This window comes from Gouania willdenowi, chromosome 6 (assembly GCF_900634775.1).
Source record: "Gouania willdenowi chromosome 6, fGouWil2.1, whole genome shotgun sequence".
Classification (NCBI taxonomy): Eukaryota; Metazoa; Chordata; class Actinopteri; order Blenniiformes; family Gobiesocidae; genus Gouania; species Gouania willdenowi.
In genome coordinates, this window is record NC_041049.1 from 1,932,670 (window position 1) to 1,953,957 (window position 21,288).

The window sequence follows — 21,288 nt, forward strand, 5'->3', positions numbered from 1 at the left end:
ATGATGATGATGATGATGGTGATGATGATGATGGTGATGATGATGATGATGATGATGATGATGGTGATGATGATGATGATGATGATGATGATGATGATGATGATGATGATGAATGCCCTATGGCCCAGATTGCTGACTCAGCAACTCATCGATCCATCTGAGGATGAAGGTAAACTCTCCGACAGCTTTCAGCGCTCGCTCATCCCTGCTCCGCTACACAATCACATTAATCACATTATTAATTAATCACATCAGTTATCACTAAATTAATCACATCATTTATCAATAAATTAATCACATCAATTACCAATACATTAATCACATTAATAAATAATAACACCATTTATCGATAAATTAATCACATCAATGATCACTAATGTAATCACATTGATCTCATTAGTTATCAATAAATTAATCACAATAGTTCTATTCATCACAGTTATCACTAAATTAATCACAGTTATTACTAAGTTATTCACAGTTATTGCTTAATTACATTCATCAATGTTATCACTAAATTAATCTGATTCATCAAAGTCATTGCCTTAATTATGTCACAGTTATCAAAATGAGTCACATAAATCACATTTAGATGAATCACATTTATGAAAGTAGTCACAGTAATCACTGCAATGATATTATTCTTACTAATCAGAGATATTATGTTATTAACAACAACATCAATAACATTGATCACATTAATGCGAATTACAGTCACACATTAATCACATTAATCCAATCAGTCACATTTATCACATTATCGCTAACCGTATTAGTAACTAGAATATTTCCATTTCCTGGAAAAAATGCAAGTGAGGATGCAGCTGATGCCCCACGTCATACTGCATTACTATAGTGTTGCATTAGCATTAGCCTAGCATTGCCATTAGCCAGCATTATAAAAATGTTGAAAGAAGTAGAAAAAGTAGGAAAGTTGAAAAAAAGGTAGAAATGGACTAAAAGTTGAAAATAGTTAAAATGGTTGAAAAGGATGAATCGGTTGAAGAATGTCTGGGATGAAGGGCTTAAAAGTTGAAAAAGCTAAAATTTCTGATAGAAATGAATAGGAAAGAAAAAAATTAATATGTCAAAAAGTTTAAAAGTTACAAATTATGAAAGTATGAGCATCAATCTCAGGAACTTTCTGAAATTTTGGATAGCTTATTTGTCAAATTCAGACAAATGGTGTAGGAGGAGTTAACGTAGACCATGGAAAAAACTGTACAACAATAATGATGAATGTAAATATTAATATATCAACATTAGTCCCACCGATTGGTAATCACAGCTACACATAAAACAATAAATTAGTCACCTTAATAACATTAGTCACAGTGCTCTTTACCTTCAGAACTTTTCGTTCCATTTTCTTGATGATGTTGAAGTATTTTGAAGGTTGGGATGAATTCACCTGAACACAGACACACATTTTATTTTGGTAATAAGCTGACTGAGAGCACTTCCTGTTAGCTAGCGCCCGTTTAAACTCACGCAGTGTTTGAGCGTGTGCTGGAGACGAAACAGCAGCTCGTTATAGTGGAGGGGGAGGAGCTTCTGCACGGCGTCCCGCCTAAAAACGCTTCGCTGGTAAATGTCGATCAGCTCTCGCAGCTCCAGCCAGCCAATCAGACGCTGAGAAAACATGCGTCACGTTCAGTTATCGACAAATAATAGATTATAATGTAATGTATTGTGATCATAATGTAATGTATTGTAATGTAATGTGATCATAACATAATTTCATCTAATGTAATGTATTGTGATCATAACGTAATGTAATGTAATTATAATGTAATGTAATGTATTGTAATGTTATGTAATATGATCATAATGTAATGTAATGTAATTGTAAAGTAAAATATTAAAAAGTTAAACACTGACCTCAGAACACTGGGTGCAGAAGTTTGGAAGAAAGCGATGACGCATGAAGGAGTTTTCTACTTTCTGTGAAACACAAAGACGTATTTTAATCGACTGTAACAGATTTAATCGACTGTAACAGATTTAATCGACTAAAACATACATAAATATTAAGTTGACTAAAATTAGACTTTAACTGGAATAGTCCTGATGACTCAAATTTGACTAAAACTAAGTTGTATATACAGTATATGAATAAAACTAAATGAAATCATTAACAGTAAACAGTAAATATCTTCCACATCATGTTGATCAATGATGATTAAAGCTTTAAAAAATAAACAAACTGCTTTATATTTTATTCTTTTGACTAAAACTAAGTTGCATTTTAGTCAAACGGCTACAACTGAAACTAAATCAAAATTTGCTGTCATTTAATATTTTAACACATTTGTTTATGTATGAAATACTGTAAATATACATGCATGAAAATGTGCAAGAAAATCTATTGTATATATTTACAGTATGTGTGCTATATTTACGTGTGTTCATGTACAAAACACACAAACCTATAGACAGGTCCTGGTCCTGCCTAAAGGTCTCTCTGTTCTCTGTAGAACCTCTCCCTCCAGAGTCTCCCGTGCACCTCGTCCTCCAGCAGTGCCTGATAAACCACTGTGGGTCTTTAGGTTCCTTTTTATAACAGCTACAGATGTTGTAGCCAATTGATCAGCAGTTTTGCTCAATGATCGTATGATTTTAATTACAATTATTATTATTATTATTATTATTATTGTTATTATTAATATAAAACTGTATTTGTAGGCACGCACACGTCACTCTGGGGTGTCAGTATAATTTTTTCCTTCTTTATTTTTGGCAAATCTATCCTTCATATATGATACATATAGTGAAATGTGCAATGTTTGATTATTTCACACAAATGTATCAATTTCACAGAGCTGTTTTTAATTTTATTATTCTCCTATTGGAGGCGGAGTTTCTCGTTTCTCATGATTTGGTGAGTATGGCAGAGAACTGCCGTGGAGGTGGAGACATTATTTTTTTATACGTCCCAAACGTTGTTGTTTAAGTGGCGTACTCTTTCTTTATTACGTACGCAGCGTTAATAAACGAGGCCCATGAAGAATGTTTGTGTTTTTTATAAATATCTGCACTGACACAAACATTGTTACCTCATTATTTCATTAAGCATTCTTTTAATGTTGTCTTTGATGTTTGTGCATAATTTATGCATAATCAATGTAATCTGTTCATTAGACAGTTTATTTTAAATGCATAGATGCATACAACGTTTTTGAAATTCCACCTATTTTGAAATGGTCTTCTTTAATAATAATAATAATAATAATAATAATTTAAAAAAATAACCTAGTTTGATTTTTATACATGTTTTTGAATTTTTTTATTGCATGGGAGAGATGACCCCCCCCCCAAAAAAAAAAAAAAGTAACAAAGTAATTTTTACTCTGAGTACATTTTAAGTGATCTACATTTTACTTTTACGCAAGTACATTTTTATACCAGTAACTTTACTTCTACTTAAGTAGATTTTTTTGTGGACTCTTTCCACCCCTGGTGATAATAATAATTTTTTTTTGATTTTCTGATTTTGTGGCATTGTTTAGGTACGTAACATAAACGACCTGTATATCAGTGGATTCAGCTGTAGTTTTACGTAGACTCTTGTTATCTTTTTATTTGAACTGAAACGGCCGAGTTTGTTGAGCTGTCGACGTTTCCCTCTTTGAACATAATGGCCTGGTGTGTGAGTGCTGGGAATGTGGGTTCTATAGTTTCTGAGGATTACAGAGAAGTATAGAATGTGTGATTTTTTACAACATTTAGACCCGTGAGAGTCACGGAAGCTGGAGCCGCCCCCGCCGGCGGGTCCGTTGGAGTTGAAGAGTTAATGTTTAGGTTATAGATGTTACTAATAATTTACTAAACATTTAGGTTATATATGTTACTAATAATTTACTAAACATTTAGGTTATAGATGTTACTGGTAGTTTATTAAACATTTAGGTTATAGATGTTACTGGTAGTTTATTAAACATTTAGGTTATAGATGTTACTGGTAGTTTATTAAACATTTAGGTTATAGATGTTACTGGTAGTTTATTAAACATTTAGGTTATAGATGTTACTGGTAATTTATTAAATGTTTAGGTTATAGATGTTACTGGTAGTTTATTAAATGTTTAGGTTATAGATGTTACTGGTAGTTTATTAAACATTTAGGTTATAGATGTTACTGGTAGTTTATTAAACATTTAGGTTATAGATGTTACTAATAATTTACTAAACATTTAGGTTATAGATGTTACTGGTAGTTTATTAAACATTTAGGTTGTAGATGTTACTGGTAGTTTATTAAATGTTTAGGTTATAGATGTTACTGGTAGTTTATTAAACGTTTAGGTTATAGATGTTACTGGTAGTTTATTAAACATTTAGGTTATAGATGTTACTGGTAGTTTATTAAACATTTAGGTTATAGATGTTACTGGTTGATAGTAATGGGTCTTACTGGTAGTTTACTGGTCAGGAGTCTGGTCTGACGCCACAGGTCTCGGATCAGTCCGGTCGGGATCTCCTGCCAGCAGGTGGCCGTGGACGTAGACGTAGACGTGGTCTCTCGCCTCGTGGCCATGGTGGCACCGAGCAGCATCAGCAGGAGGACGAGGAACGGCTGGAGAGCCTGGTTGCTGAGCAGCATCAGGTTCATGGTGTGTGTGTGTGCAGGGCTGGATGATGCTGCTGCTTTTCTACCTCCTCCTCCCTCCCTCCTCTCCTCTCACAACTTCCTTCTGTCTTTGTTTTCAGTCACTTCTGCAAATTCCAGAGGATTCACGGTGTGAGGTCATTACCTCATTGGGAATTCCTCCTCATTTCTCCTCCTTTCTCTGCCTGTTATTGCTGTTAGTTCACATTTAATACACTCACTTCCTGATACCAACAATGAGATCAATGCAAAGTGCATGTTTCTCTTGTCATTTTGGAAAGATGTGAAGTTTTACAGGATTTGCTTTAACCAATAAAATCCTCTCACGTTTAACTCCACATTTATATTGAGAACGCTGCATTATCTACGCTTCTTGGATAACAATACATTTTGATTTGACACTTTCATATGTGTGTGTGTATGTATATATATATATGTATTCGAAAAACATCGGTCTAAGTTTTGTTTCAAATACTTCTGCTGTTTCAGGAGCAAAAAGCTCTTTTTTGTAAATATTAATAAAATAATTGTAAACAGTGAGAAAACAAAACAAATGTGCACTTAAATTAAACATGCATGTAACTTTTGTAATGAGTTACAATATTGAGTTACTTCAAAAAGGAATTTATTACTGTAATATATGACAAAAATAACTAGTTATTTCCAACACTGTTGTTCAATGGAAACCTGGGTGTTGAATGAATAAATGAATACCGCTAAGATAAGAGCTTTAGAATTGGTCGAGACCCGATTGTTGTCCTACACACAGAACTCTGGATCTTCACACGATGAGCTTCACACTCGTGAATCCAGTTTTCATATTCCTGAATGTTTATTATTACATCTTCAAGCCTTCCGACTATTCACACATAAACAGAATTTGGAAAATCCAAACAAACTCTGACGACAAACCAGCCAAACCTGTCTGATAATCAGTCACACATTCCAAAATGTTGGGTATTTCCTTTTTACCTCAAAGGACGATGAATGACAGCTGGAGCTTTGCACGTGTCATATTTATATTCCTAACCTGCATTTTCGGCATTTCCCACGAAATCCAACATTTAAACGCCATCTTTAGTAAAAGCTGGTTTTTAATCTCAGATGTGCGGTCAGATTAAACTAGGTTACTGCTTTTTTCAAAGCAACCGCTCGCTGAATTGGCTGCTCGTCATGTTTTGTTTTCCACCATAGAAGGTTAAGAAACCGCCGAGTCATCATCAGACGACGACTAGACGCATATCAAAGGGGGGCCCTGTAGGGCAAAGATGGAGGTGTCTTCCTGGAAGCTCAGGACGTATCCAGGTCAAACAGATGACGAGGAAACACCTACAGCTCACTGAGAGCGACTTCACTGCATGATGGGTAAAAAACCAACAACCCCGTTTCCTAGAAGTTAGACCTCACCGATCTGTTCAACGAAAAACCCAAAGTCAATCATGCTGCATTTCACACTGTCGTTTTTTAAGGTATTGATATTTTTGTTTGTTGCCCTCTGGTGGTGTACGTACATGTACAGTAGCAATGTAAACAATACAATGAAAATAATATAGTCCAAGATCAAGAGTTTTACATAATTCTAGACGTTTAACAAAATAAAGCTCTTCTTTTTTTGTATGAGTAACTTTTGTTTTTTCTTGATGAAAATAAATGCAATAAGACAGCAATTCGAGCATTTACAAAACATACAATAAAACAAACAAGAGACGTCCAGATAAAATGCATTACGATACATCACAATAAAATACAATACAATAAATAATATACAACATAATTCAACAACAGTGAAACTACGGATGTAGAGCAAATTCTAACTCTGATGTATTTCCGTACGAACAAATAAGTAATATAAAATAATAATTAAATAATCATTGTAAATAAAACATACCCTAACGTATGATTAATCAAGATAAGATATGTTACAAAATGTTACAATCCGGTTTTGATACGTTACGATGCATAATAAAGTGTTAAGATTAAACGACACAATACAATAAGACAAGATGCAAAAAACCGCAGGCAAAATACGTTAAGTTAGGACACACGGCCAGGGGCCGAATCAGGCCCTTTAGAGCATCAAATTCAGCCCGAATGAGAAAGTAAAAAAGTCAGAGAAACCATGTGAATCATTGTGTAAATTATCAACTAATTCAGTTGTAAATATGTCCAAAATAATACACAAATTCATTGAAATTCCACAATATTAGCAAAGCTTACTTTTTAATCTCAAATTGTTAAAATAACTCTCAATTTTTACAAAATCCTTCAATTTTTTTTAAATTATTCCAAAGAAATGTCCCCAAATTACATAAAAATTGGCCACAAGTGAAGATCCAGCAGAGACCGATATGTGTCTTATTGCTTTGATATTATCAATGTTATACATATTTTATCATTTATTTATAAAATTATTCCTAATTTTCTCATCTAAAATCTGTTGCTCACTTAAGATAAACTTCTCCGTATTTGACGCCTGAACCATGATGAGTTTGACACGTCTGAGTTGGATAAGGAGAAAATCAGATACATATAGAATATTACACATAGAAGTGAGGAAGCAGGTGCTCGCCTGCAAAAGGAAATTCAGAAGATTCGTCCATCCACCCGCTCGCTCAAAACAACATTATTTTAGCATAGGTTAGCATTGACATTAGCATACGTTAGCATGTAGTAGTTTTAGCATTAGCAATAACCTAGCATTAAAATTATCCTAGCAATAGCATTAATCTAGCTTTAGCATTAGCCTAGCATAGCAGTAGCCTACCGGTAGTATTAGCATTAGCATTAGCATTAACCTAGCATTAAACTTAGCCTAGCATTGGTGTTAGCATGAGCATTAACATTAATCTAACTTTAACATTCAACATTAACTGTTAAACCAATGTATGTCGCCCCCTAGTGGCAGCAGTAATAATGACAACAGCAATGTAGGCGACACCTAATATTAAGGACAGTTTTTAGATGATAATATTACCACAAAAGTTCAAAACGAGACTAAATTAAAGTGTCAAAAAATCCATTCAGAATAATTATTTATTTTAATCCTAATGTTTTGTAAATATGATGAAAATTCAGATGAAAAGATGATTCTGATTTTGTTTCTCAAATCTATGAATTTATCTATTTACAACTTCATAACGGTAAAAATAGTTTTACTTCACTGCTTAAAAAATTCAGATTGTTACCTTTACAACTAGGATGTGAGGGGTTTGCATGTTCTCCAAAGTGCTTAAGAACAGCAAAACCAAAATACTTTTTCTTATTTTTTTTGTCCATTTTAAGAATAGATTTTTCATGACAATTCGAATAAATGTGAAATGTTTATTGAAATACTTTATTTGATTTATTTGCATGAATAGTGGTTTATTCCATTATTAAGTGAATTTGCTGAATTCATGAGTGGGAATTTCAGACACTTTCCTTTGGATTTTTTTAGGCAAACACTTTTATCTTTACATCACCGCCTTTGTTTGGCGTCTAAAAATACACACATGCACACACACACACACACGCACACACACACACGTGCGCGTGTATACACAAACACACACCTGTATGATGTCACTACATGGAATTTTCCACTCAGGTATCTGATGAAATAATGGGAAGCAAGGAAACTCTGGAATACTTCCGTGTGTGTGTGTGTGTGTGTGTGTGTGTGTGTGTGTGTGTGTGTGTGTGCATATGTGTGTGTGTGTGCGTGTGTGTGTGTGTGTGTGTGTGTGTGGTTGTGAAGGAGGAAGTTAACTAACACTGTTGTTACACATTGTTGTGCTTTAATCATCAATGAAAAAAAAGCAGAACAGAAATACAAGACAATTAGGTGTGTGTGTGTGTGTGTGTGTGTGTGTGTGTGTGTGTGTGTGTGTGTGTGTGTGTGTGTGTGTGTGTGTGTGTGTGTGTGTGTGTGTGCAGATAGTTATGTATAATAATAATAATAATAATAATAATAATATTAATATTAATAATAATAATAATAATAATAATAATAATAATAATAATAATAATAATAATAATAATAATAACAATAATAATAATAATAATAATAATAATAATAATAATAATAACCTTTTCCTAGCTCCTCTTATAACACTTTTCCTCTACTCTGTGACGTCAGCCACGGGGTTAAGGAAAAGTAAATAGGAAAGGAGATAGGAGGGACTACTCGTACACAGCCTTTGTTTCACTTCTGTGTGAAAATGAATGTGCTGTCCGGGCGAAATAAAATTTAAATAAATGTTTTGCAACACCAAATAAAACCAAAATAATGGATGCACACACTCGGGCTGTGTGGAAACTGTTCAAAAAGTTTCAGATCGAACAGACACTGCATCGAGGAGAAATCAAACACACACGCACGCAGGCAGAACTTCCTTGCTATGTAAGATATGTGCATCAGGTCAGGGTTAAAAAATAAATCAATTTGAATTGATTTTCCTTTGTACGACTGATATCGATTGATAAAATCCTATCCTTCTCTTTTCTATTTCTATTTTCTATGCAGCGCTAAACATGAATATTTTAGTACTGCACTGAGTTAATTATTTTCTACAACTTTACAGCATTTTATCTCTAAAAATCCCTTCTATTGATAAAAGTGTTTATACCAATGCACTTTTATTCTGATTAAATTTTATCCTGATGAACCTTCTATACCGACAGACTTTTGCTGTAAGGTACCTTATGTTGTTTTTATGATAACTGTGTCTGTCTTGGCTTGAATCTTTAAAGTGTACTTGAATGTTGCTGGGAGGGGCATGTGTAAAATGATTCTATTCTATTATATTGTGTTCTATTCTATTCTATTATATTCCATATTCAAGTCAAACTGGTACTCTGACACTGACACAGTAAGTAAGTAAGTAGTTTATTTATAAAGCGCTTTTTGCAGATAAAATCACAAAGTTCTGTACAGAGTTGTGGTAAAAGTACAAGTGCAACACAATAGAATAATAAAACATGGATGCATAAATATCATAAGAACAGCAACATTTAAGGATAAATAAAAATTAAAATCCAGTAACTAAAAGCTTTACTGTAAAGTGTAGTCTTCAGCAGTTTTTTAAAAGTGACCACACAGTTGAGCTCCCTGAGAGACTGGTGCAGGTTATTCCAGAGTCTGGGAGCTACAGCCTGGAACGCCAGGTCTCCTCTGGTCTTTAGGAGACCCTGACCTGAAGACCGAAAGCATCGCCCTGATGAGTAGGGGCACAACAAGTCTGAGATATATTTAGGGGCCTGACCATGTAATGCTCGGAACGTGAGAACTAATATTTTATATTCTATGTGAAACTTAACTGGAAGCCAGTGCAGAGTAGCAAGAATGGGAGTAATATGGGATGTTCTAGAAGCACCAGTTAAAAGTCTGGCAGCAGCGTCTGAACAATCTGGAGTCTGTTTAGGGTCGACTTATTAAAACATGTAAAAACAGAATTACAGTAGTCAATACGAGATGATATAAATGCGTGTATGACCAGTTCCAGATCTGATTTTGATAAAAGATGCCTCACTTTAGAGATATTTCTCAGGTGGTAAAAACAGTTTTTAGTCAATTGACGACAATGTCCCTCCAAAGACATGGACTGATCAAAAACAACCCCAAGGTTTCTGAGGCTGGTTTTAACAGATGAGCCCAGATCACCAAGAGAGTTTTTAATTAGAGGGATGTCCTTCACCAAATCAAAAATCAAATTGAATCATGAGAAGAATCAGGCCCTTTTAAGTTGAATTGGGAAATTAGTGTTATTCATGGAATCCTGCAAGCCAAAACCCACAAATATAATTAAATATCTAGGCTTAAATATATCACCAAACCTAAATGAATTAATTACACTGAACCTAGACCCTCTGTTGGATAAAGTCACAGAAGACCTGCGGAGATGGAACAATCTCCCCATCTCACTCCTTGGCAGAATAGCCTCAGTTAAAATGAAAATCTTACCTAAAATAAACTATCTGTTCTCTATGATCCACTGAAACCACCAACACAATGGTTCCAAAGATTAGATTCTGCGATTACAAAATTCTATGCTAGGAATAAAAAACCTAAAATAAGTCTTTCAACCCTCCAAAAAAATAAAAGTGAGGTGGTTTAGAAGCCCCTAATCTCATGCATTAGTTCTTAGCAAACCAAATTCTATATTTAACAGAATGGCTAAAACCAAAAGAATACCACAACACCTGGCTAGAAATAGAACAGCTAGACTGCAAACATATTAAACTCTGTGATCTCCCTTTCATCACTGTGACCCTCAAACTGTTTTAAAAACCCACTGATTGCCTCCACCCTGATTCCGTGGTGGAAAGCCCTGGACAAAACAAAACTAGCATGCTGTTTCCAATCTGGCACAACCCCGACTTTAGAAACAGAAAAACACAGCTCTATCTAAAAACATGGGAAAAGAGCTGAATCATTCATCTCCAAGACCTCTTCAAAAATGACAGGTTCGGGACATATAAATATCTAAACCAAACATTCACATAAATAAAAGTAATTTTCTGCAGTACTTACAAGTAACAGAGACAATCAAGAAAAATACTCAAGTCGATCTAATTACCTTACAACCTCCAGAACTGGTTAAATATATGAAAAAAATCTCAAAAAAAAAAAAAACTCTTAAAAATATACAGAGCACTCTCGAACACTAACTCTAATCACTTGCAAATCGCTAAACGGGAAGCTGAACTTTCAATCACCACAAACACCGATTTCTGGACAGAAATTTGTTGTAATACTTTTGAGATGACAAAAAACACAAACCTACAGCTAATTCAATACAAGGTCCTCCACAGATTCAACATTACCCAACAGAAAATGCATGAAATGGGCTTCTCCGTAACAGACATCTGCTCTCAGTGCACCCAGGGAACAGATTCATATTTACATGCCTTATGGCTTTGCTCCCCAGTTCAGCACTTTTGGTTTCTAATTACTGAAAAACTGTCCTCCATTTTGGACTGCAGGATTCCTTTATCTCCAAATCTATGTCTGTTAGGAGACCTGATGATGCTTGATCTTCCAGCAAACCAATCGCAATCCATCCTTGCGGCACTCGCCATAGCAAAAAAGATATAGATAAAAAATCCTTAAACATAAACCAATGTCAAAATCTCCTCATAAAATTTATTTCCATGAAAAATATGTCTGCTCTCAGAAAAAATAAAACAATCTGCTTTTTTTTTTAAAAGATTGTATTAAATCTCGATGTTTTAGCCTGATGATCTAACCTGCAAGCGACTGCCTGCACCACTCTTTACTAACACACTAATCCAACTGTAGACCTGGACCTTCATGGGCTTGTGGGGTGGCCTTGGCCTGGGTGGGCTGCTGCCGGTGTTGCTTTTATTCCAGGTCCTTCTGACTGGGGTCCGGTCCCTGCTGGCTCTAGGCCCGCCGGCGGGTGCCCCCCGGATGCCCGTGAGGCATGGCTCTAGATGTCTACTTGGAGTGGGCCTTGGTTCCTCTGCTGGGGTCTCTGGGCCCTCCCCTCAGGGGGTTGGGTGCGGGGGTGTGGGTGGGGGGCTGGATGTTGGTGGGTGGCCTTGGGGTTGTGGTCGGTGGCGGGGTCTCACTCTCACTTTAAAATAATGAACTCTTCATCACCCTTTACATTTCCTACCTTGAGTATCTCCTCCCTGTTCCCTTCCCCCTTTGGGTCATTGTTCTATGAATCTGTGATAACCATATTTATTTATTCATCTGAATAACATCCACTGTTATCCAGGAAGTTTACTATTATTATAGTCATCTTAAAGATGGAAGTCCTTGTTTTAATCAGAATTAAAATGGGTTTAATGTGACAAAAAAAATGGTGGAAAAGGTGGCGAAATTTGGTGTAGTTTCAGAAAAATTGTAAAAATAAGCAAAAATGGGCACAAATTTTAAAAAAATATATATTTGTCATTTTTTTAAGGCACCTGGTGACCCCCTCTTAGTGCCTTGCAAACTTAAATGGGGTCTTGACCCCAAGGTTGAGAACCCCTGTGGTGGAGGATACACACATTGATACATACATGCATTTGCAACAATAAGTCTTCTGTAAATGACCCAATATAGTTAGACAAATGTCCAAAAGCATAGAAACTCATTGAAAGTTTTGAATGGTAGAAATACTTTATTCTGCATTGGTAACAAACGTAGTGTACGTGGTGCAGTTTTAATGAGACGTTACTTACCGTATGTCCCACCCACAGCGTCATTGAGTCACTGATGGAAAGCTGCAGCAATGAAAGTAGGTTACCCCATTCTCTGCTCCACTTCTACAGTTTCACACTAAAATGATTCACACTCACTAAAAAGTGACATCTGTTAAAGGTTTTTAAGTCTGTCTGTGCCTTATTTATTTATCTGACCACCAGGTAAGTTTATATTTGTATATTGTGAGTTATGGTCATGTCTATAGTGCAATGAGTAGTATTATGGCATGATATTTTTATATTTATTTTTCCAAAATTTGATTTAAGTGTGTGTTATATGTCATTCCTCATTCTTGGAGAGCACTTTATTTCTTTTCTTTTCTATTCTATTCTATGCTTTCAGCTTCAACATTTAAAGTAAGGAGCATGTTGAGCAACTCTCCAGAACTAATAAAGTATGTCGCTATGCCGACGATACTTGACCATTTGACTCAGAATTTTATTAAAAACACGCACAAGCTGATTTTTTTAAAAGGACAAAAGTTTGAACTCATTCTTAATGTGACTCGAATACTGATCAGCCATAACATTAGAAGCACGTTTTAAAAAAGCTCATTGTGATGGTTTTTGTATCATGGAGTTCCTCAGGGATCTGAAATGTATCCTCTTATTTTCCAGCTTCATTAAAGAGGTTTTACATTACAGACCTGTCCTCAAAGTTTGTTAAAACAACTAATAAACACTAACAAAAATGTAAAGGACCTTATTGAGCATCTCTAGAACTAATAAAGTGTGTCACTATGCTGATGATACACAACTATTTTACTCAAACTTTTTGAAAAATACACCCAAACTGATACTTTAAAGAATAATTAAACCCTGAGGTTTAAGCTGAGCCTAGCATTTTACAGGCTGAAAATAAAAAAAGATGCCTTGATTATGGGCGGAGCTCCTGGAACAGTTAAGACACACCCAGTCTATACTATAAATTATTCAAAGAACAATCTATCTACTCAATACTCACTATGCAGTAGCTCTATATTCACAGTTCTCTCATTCCAACCTACTTCTACAGATTGCAGAGTCCACAGGTGATTATTTTTGTAGAAGGGGCGGGGCTAACAGTGCCGGTTTGTGATGTATTTAATTGTAATAGCCGTCTTTCAGCCCATAGAGGGCAGTCACACTTACATTTTTCCAACAAAATACAGCAAATGGAAATACTTTGACTAAAATGTCAAGAGTTGGACAAGAATCTATCAACAACACAACTTCAAACCAAACACATTTGTTTTCAGCAGAAAAAGTATTTTTTGGTTTTAGTTACTCTCTAAAAGGTCAAATGTTTGAACTGCTTCAAATGAAAGTAGTAGCTGAAACTTCACTTAAATAAGCTTTTTTGGGGGTTGCTGCGTCAATATTCCAGCATTAAAAAAAATTGAGTGTTTGTTTTCAAACTAAATTCATCAGCTTCATCAGTTGCTCTGTTTATTTCATGATATCCACAGATATTCTAACTATTTTGCACTGGTCAGTTTTTTATGCTAGTTTACAAAAATATTCAGCATGAATTTATCTTAGTTAAATGTAAGTTGGTGCTTTGTGAACAATGCAATCATAATATTCTTTATTCATATTACACATTATGTTAGCACTCAGTGATGGAAATAATAAACACTATTCAGTTGTTTAAGATCATTTATTGTTCTCATTGATTGCATCATGAACAAAAATACATTTAAATTGGAAAACATTGCTTCTCGTGTCAAATATTGAGACCATTCATTTAGATTCCTTAATTAATTAATTAGTTAATTGCAAATTTGTTAATTAATTAGATTTTTTTTGTTTTTAAGTGAGTCCCACCACTAATTCCAACCAAGTAATAATTCAAAATTTGGCCTTTTACAATCTTTTAAAATACAAATTTTCTGTTATTTTATTTTTTAATCAGAGGTTTAGAATATGATTGTAAAACCATCTCCAAAATGTTGTTATATTAGTATTTAAATATCCACCATGTTAAATCTAGCAGGATTTTTTTAAATTAAGGTAAAGTGGTACATTTTAATCGCATTCAAAAACAAAACACTTTAGTTACACAAACATAAAGAAAACAGTTTTCAATATTTAATGCAACACACTTAAATCCACACTGTGACACAAGGCTATGCAGTTTAATACATGTGATCATTAATCAAAAATTGTTTAAAATATTAATGAAAAACAATCTCCAAATCGGCAGTTCTTTATTATATTAAATAGATATGAATCATATTATATATTCATTAGTGTTGACACTTGTATTCAAACACGATTATTTTTATATTTAGGAAATAATTTCTTCAGAATTTACTATCTTAATGTATAAAAATGCACTACTATTTATTTTGACGTTTGAAATGTGTGAGAATAAAAAAACAAAGTGTTGAGCTTCAAGTTTTTATTTCCAAAAATCTGAACAATATTTTTTTATAAATACATGCATGTCATTTAGCTCACCCACAATGTGTGTGAGCGCAACAAACCACAAGTCAATAACACTTTTCAATAACAATATTAAAATTCAGCCATAAAATGGCAACGTTGTCAACGCCGTGCCAGCATTAAAACATTCAGACCATAAATACTTTGTTAAATATACTTTAAATTAGTCAATAAATAACTGTAGAAAAGCTGCTTCTAGAAAAGTTCAATACGTAAACATTAAAGAGCGTCGGCGTCGGTGGACGAGGAGAAGGCGGTGGAAGAAGAGAAGGAAGACGCGGCGGCCGTTGTCACGTGTTTTCTGGAATGAATGCAGAAAACCTGCATATACGTGAACAGGATGTCGATCTCTCCCACCGCTTTGGTCACGCCTTTCTCGCCCATCTGACGGAAACAAAACACACAATTTTTAAGAGAATCTAACAAATAAACACCAGAAACAAACAAAAAAAAGTTCAATCCTTGTCACTAAAATCTCACCTGATTAAATGTGCTGCGGAACTCAGAGGCGTGACGATGGTTGTGGTAGTGGGCGATGTTCTGCAGAGACACAGGAAGTACTGGTTAGTAACTCTGAGTGTTTGTAACCAAAGAAAGTCCTTATCAACGTTAGCATTGACCGCTAACAAGATATAACATCGGCACAACAAAACACCTTTTTCTCAGAGATGAAGTAGCTACCAATGGTGTTATTTTCACTTTTTAACCTCTAAAATTGCACACTTTTTCAATATTAATAATAATAATAATAATAATAATACATTTTATTTGTATAGCGCTTTTACAGCGCTCAAAGACGTTTTACAGGGATAAACAATAAGTAAAAATACAGAGGCATAGACTTAAATAAAACACAATGTAATAAACAATAGGTAGACTACAAGATAAAATGGCTATACACTAAAATATTATTAGCTAAGCTAAGCTAATCTCTTGCTGTTTGCTAAACATAACAGGGAGTGATGAGGTGCTGAACATCTGTTCATCAGACATGTAGTCAAAAATAAGTAAATTTGAGTGTTTGTAAGGAAGTCCCTATCAACATTAGCATCAATGGCTAACAAGAGAACAACATCGGCACAAAAAAACACCTTTTTCTCAGAGACAAAGTAGCTATTTTCACTTTTTATTTCCCTCTAAAATTGCACACTTTTTCAATACTAGCTAAGCTAAGCTAATGTCATTGCTGTTTGCTAAGCATAACAGAAATGTGAGAAACATTTGGCTTATTTTCTACTTTTTAGCATTTTTAGGCTCTAAATTCACAACTTTTTAAAAATTAAATAATCTTAGCGTTGGTTCTTAGAAAGTCTATCAGGAAGTGCCGGTTAGTATCGCTGAGTGTTTGTAACCAAAGGAAGTCCTGATCAACGTTAGCATCAACCGCTAACAAGACAACATCACCACAACAAAAGTGAAAACATAAGAAACAAAAGTACAGTAGCTACTACTGGTGTTGTTTTCACTTTTTAAACCTCTCAAGTTGCACAGTTGTGTTTTATTAGCTAAGCTAAGCTAATGTCTTGCTTTTTTGCTAAGCATAACTGGGAGTGATGAAATGCTTAACATCTATTACTCAGGCATGTAGTCAATAATAAAGACATTTCAGAAACATATGGCCTATTTTCTACTTTTTAGCACTTTTTAGCCTCTAAATTCACAACTTTTTTTAAATTAAATAGTGCCAATCTTAGCAATGATTTTTTTAAATTCAAGCAAAGCTAAGGTCTTGCTTCTTAGAAAGTCTATCAGGAAGTGCTGGTTAGTATTTCTGAGTGTTTGTAACCAAAGGAAGTCCTTATCAATGTTAGCATCAACCGCTAACAAGACAAAATACACACTTTTTATAGAATCGAATAGAAAATGAAGAAAAACTTCTGGTTTGTTCTTTACCATTTTTTTTGCTAGTTACAGCCCCTAAAGTCACACACTTGTCCATAAATGTGCATTTGAGACAGCATTTAGGCTAGGCTAAGTTAATATTTTGCTATTAATTAGGCCTTTTGGTGAGTGTTGATCATTTTAGTTTTTATAGTGGTTTTAGATCATACAGTATGTTATATTAAAGAAAATACTTCAGTGACATTTGTGAGGTTCTCCTGAAAAAAAATGATATCAAACAAGGCAAGGTTTATGGATTTAAAATAAAATATAAAGGTAAAATCAAACGCATTAAAATAACAGCAAAAACGCCTTAGGGGGTCTAGGCAAAATCTTAACGCGAAAATTAGTGAAAAAAGTAAAAGAAAAAGAGTAATATTTCATCTGTTTTAGACATTTTAGGCTCTGAACTCACACTTTCAGAATTTGAGCATTAAACGAGCATTCATGCTATGCTACGCTATGCTATTGTTGGCTGGTGCCAATGACTTCAAACACTTTTTTCTCATTATATTTAGCATAGCTTTTTAGCTATTATGCTAAGCATTGCTTTTTATGCTTCTTATTCAAAGCGTTTTTGGAGCTCTGACTCTGTTTTTAGCTTTATGCTAATGCTAGGCTAACCTAGGAGGGGTGAATACGTCAACAGATGATAATACATGTGAGTATATTTTTAAGTTAAACTCACACAGCCTTGAGCTTTGAGGTCGCGGCTGATGCGGTCCAGGTTGGTCTTCAGCCGGGGCATGTTGGGATGTTGGTCGTCACGGTGAAGGAGGATGTTGTTGAGGTAGAAGTCTAGGATGTTTGCGTGAAGGCAGCAGATCTCCAGATTCTCCTGGGGGGGGGGGGGGGGGGGTCAGAGGTCATGTTAAATATTTCTGAAGTCTTTTTTTTTAATTCTTTAATGATGAGTTGTATGTTCTCACTTTGTTGGGATGCTCTCGATGGATGACTTTAGGGATAAGTCGCACGCTGCCGTCGTCCTCCATCTGGCTTTGAGCCTGAAGAAAGATAAACAGATTAAACTCAGATAAAGGAATTAGAGATGATTTCCAACATAGGGTGACCATGTCCCCTTTTTACGTGTTCTCCGGACCGTCCGGTTGGACTTTACAAATGGTCCAGGTTTCCCAGGGACCCTGAACGCAGCTAGGGGAACACGTTAATTAAAAACAGAGGTGCTCAACCTTGGGGTCAGGACCCCATTTGGGGACGCGAGACACTGGGAGGGGGACGCCAGATATCTTCAAGAAACTAAGAATATTTTCTGAACAATTTGATCCCTTTTTTTGCTTATTTTTACCCTTTTTCTACAAATCCACCAAACTCACCATGTTTTAACCTGTTTTCATCACTTTTTCTTGTTTTTGCTCCTTTTAATGTATTTTTGCTACATTACTCGCATTTCTAACACTTCTCTATCAAAATTAAAAGCGTTTTCTGCACATGTTTTCCACTTTCCAGACATGTTCAGCAGTTTTTACACCTAATGTCACATATGTTGATCTATTATTGTCACTTTTAACCTCTTTCACCATATTTCATGCTTATTTTCATTTCATTCATGAATTGTTTCAATATTGACACGTTGAACCCTTTTTACCACTTTTTCTGTCTGTTTTTATCCACTCTAACTTGCAATTTTTAACCAATTTCTGTGGTTTTTAAAATCCCATTTCATCACCTTTTCCTCCATTTTTGGTCACATTGAACCCATTTTATTTGTGATTAAAACACAAACCTTTATTTTGGGGGTCGCGGCCTGAACAGGTTGAAAACCACTGATTTAAAAGACTGTAACTCTGCTAATATTTGCTTTATCTGAGAAATTCCAGCAGTTTCTGAAAACAAAGGTGATGCTCTTTACAGTCAATATGATTAATTTACTAACACGTGGTGGAATCATTAAAGTTAAATTGAAACGGAAGACTCTGGATGATAAAACCTCCATGGATGGAGGTTCAGAGAAAGGTTTGAAAACAAAGGAGGAGTCTATGGAAGTGTAAATAGATGCTTGTAATGTATGCGAGGTTTTTAGAACAGAGTATAGAGTCAATAACTTATTTATTGTATTTTGTCGTTACTAGGTAAATGTCGAGTACTTTTTGAGTATGCCGAGGTCAGTCCAAGTGTCGTCTTTTTTGGAAATCAAAATATGGTCACCCTACATTAAAACCCATGCATCAGGCTTTGAGTTTTCAGTTTTCTGACATTTTCTATTTTTGACTCACGTGTTTGGAAATGTCGTTGATGTCGTTGAACGTGTCGTCGTCATGCAGCGCGGGGCTCAGAGGTTTGTCCACCGGGTGGCACCACGCTTGCTTACCGATCAGCAGCAAGAGGCAGAGCACGGCGGTGCCTACAGGGACGATGGCGGCTGCGCTGGAATTCATGGTGACGCGTCGGTAATTTCCACAAAAAAAGAAGGAGTTTGTTCTGCAAGAGAAAATACAGCGTAAGAAAAAGTCCTGCAAAGTTTGTTATTTATTTTATTGATTCGTGGGATAATTTAAAGTGAAATGTGTTTATTATCAACACACTGTGAATAGTGTGTGTGTGTGTGTGTGTGTGTGTGCGTGTGTGTGTGTGTGTGTGTGTGTGTGTGTGTGTGTGTGTGTGTGTGTGTGTGTGTGTGTGTGTGTGTGTGTGTGTGTGTGTTTTCTTACCGGTCTTGATGTCAGATGATCTGTGGAGCAGATTTCAGTGAATCTGATGATGATCTTCACTAGTTTGTAGTTTGTGCAGTGAAAACCAACCTTTTTATACACCTCAGCACCTCCGCCTCCTCAGCAAATGTAGGACAACACACACACACACACACACACACACACACACACACACATACATACAGGTCACAACTGAGCCAATGTGTGTTTAATGTCACTTTAACAAAGGAAATTGCTGAGGTGTGACGTGCCAGCAGCTAATCGACTTCTAACCCAGGAGTATTATTAAAAAAAAAAAATCCAGAGAAGAAGGAAAACCCACATGGATGTGATTGTTTGTACAGCAGATATTTATGTCAGCGCTGATGAAATTAATTACAATGAGTAAACACATTTAGAAAGTGTTTATGTTAAATTTTTCTAATTGAAATACTTTGTATTTGAATATTAACAATACAAAAAACATCATCTCAGCATCTGTCAAATTATAGAATTAAAGTAATTATTGTGATTAAAGTCTTTATTTTAAGAAACATTTAGGGCTTTGTTTTATTCTCACCACTTCAGGTTCATTACAAAAAAATTGTGACTGTGATAAAACAACTGCAGCAACAGTTAAAGAATTTGAATTTGAATTTTTTATAATGATGGAATGTAAAAAAAGAAAGGAGAGAAAAGTCTTCAGAGGCATTTTTAAGCCTCTAAAAAGTTTCAGTTTAAAAAAAAATTCAAAGCTCCAAAAGAACAACATCAGAAAAAAGAAACACTGAAGACATAGAGCAAATGTATTAGCTCCCATAATAAGTCAAAATTATGAGTAAAAAAACAACACAAACCAAAGAACCCTGAGGAACTCCACAATACAAATAACCATCACAGCGTGTTGTTAGGAGACCATTGATGGTCATAATGTAGTGGCTGATCTGTGTTAGTATTAAATTATTTTTATGCATTGCTTCTATATTGTTATTAAGAATTATTTTGAATATTTGACCAATTATAAGTTAAGTTTGAGTGTATTTTTCAAACATTTTGGAGACAAATTATCTGGCATCATCAGCATAGTGACGTACTTTTTAAGCTCCAATGTAGTTCTGGCTTCAAATACTTACATTTGTAAAAAGGGCAACCTGTGAATAAAAACCTCTTCAGGGAAGATAAATTAACTGTTTTATGGTGAACACATGAATTTCCAGAAGTATCTCAAACATTTATAATTTTTTTTAGTTCAACTCGAGTGTATTTTTCAAACATTTCTTAGAAAATTAGTCTGGTATTGTCAGCATAGTGACACACTTTATTAGCTCTTATTAGCGTGCACTGTTCCTACTCAACGTTCTTGAAGCCAAAATACAGTATTTGGAACCAGAGTCTATGCAGTAGGTAACATGCCCCGCCCATTTAGCGTACAGCCCTGATGACTTATGCAAGCCCAGCTACGCCACAAACATAAGTATCTTTCCCGCTGGAAATTCTACCAACGTCTTGTTCAGATCATAGAGTTTA

The 21,288-nt window shown here is 35.0% G+C and overlaps 1 protein-coding gene across 1 annotated transcript; it reads right to left on the reverse strand.

Moving 5' to 3' along the window:
• Positions 1-15,451: 15,451 nt before the first annotated feature.
• On the reverse strand, positions 15,452-19,861 carry LOC114465226 (uncharacterized). Its single transcript, XM_028450091.1, has 6 exons — positions 19,783-19,861; positions 19,348-19,552; positions 18,043-18,117; positions 17,802-17,951; positions 15,713-15,772; positions 15,452-15,616 (listed from the first exon to the last, which is right to left on the reverse strand). Exons 2-6 carry the CDS (start codon positions 19,507-19,509, stop codon positions 15,452-15,454), a joined length of 612 nt encoding a protein of 203 aa, XP_028305892.1. The 5' UTR covers positions 19,510-19,552; positions 19,783-19,861.
• Between the last annotated feature and the right edge of the window lie 1,427 nt (positions 19,862-21,288).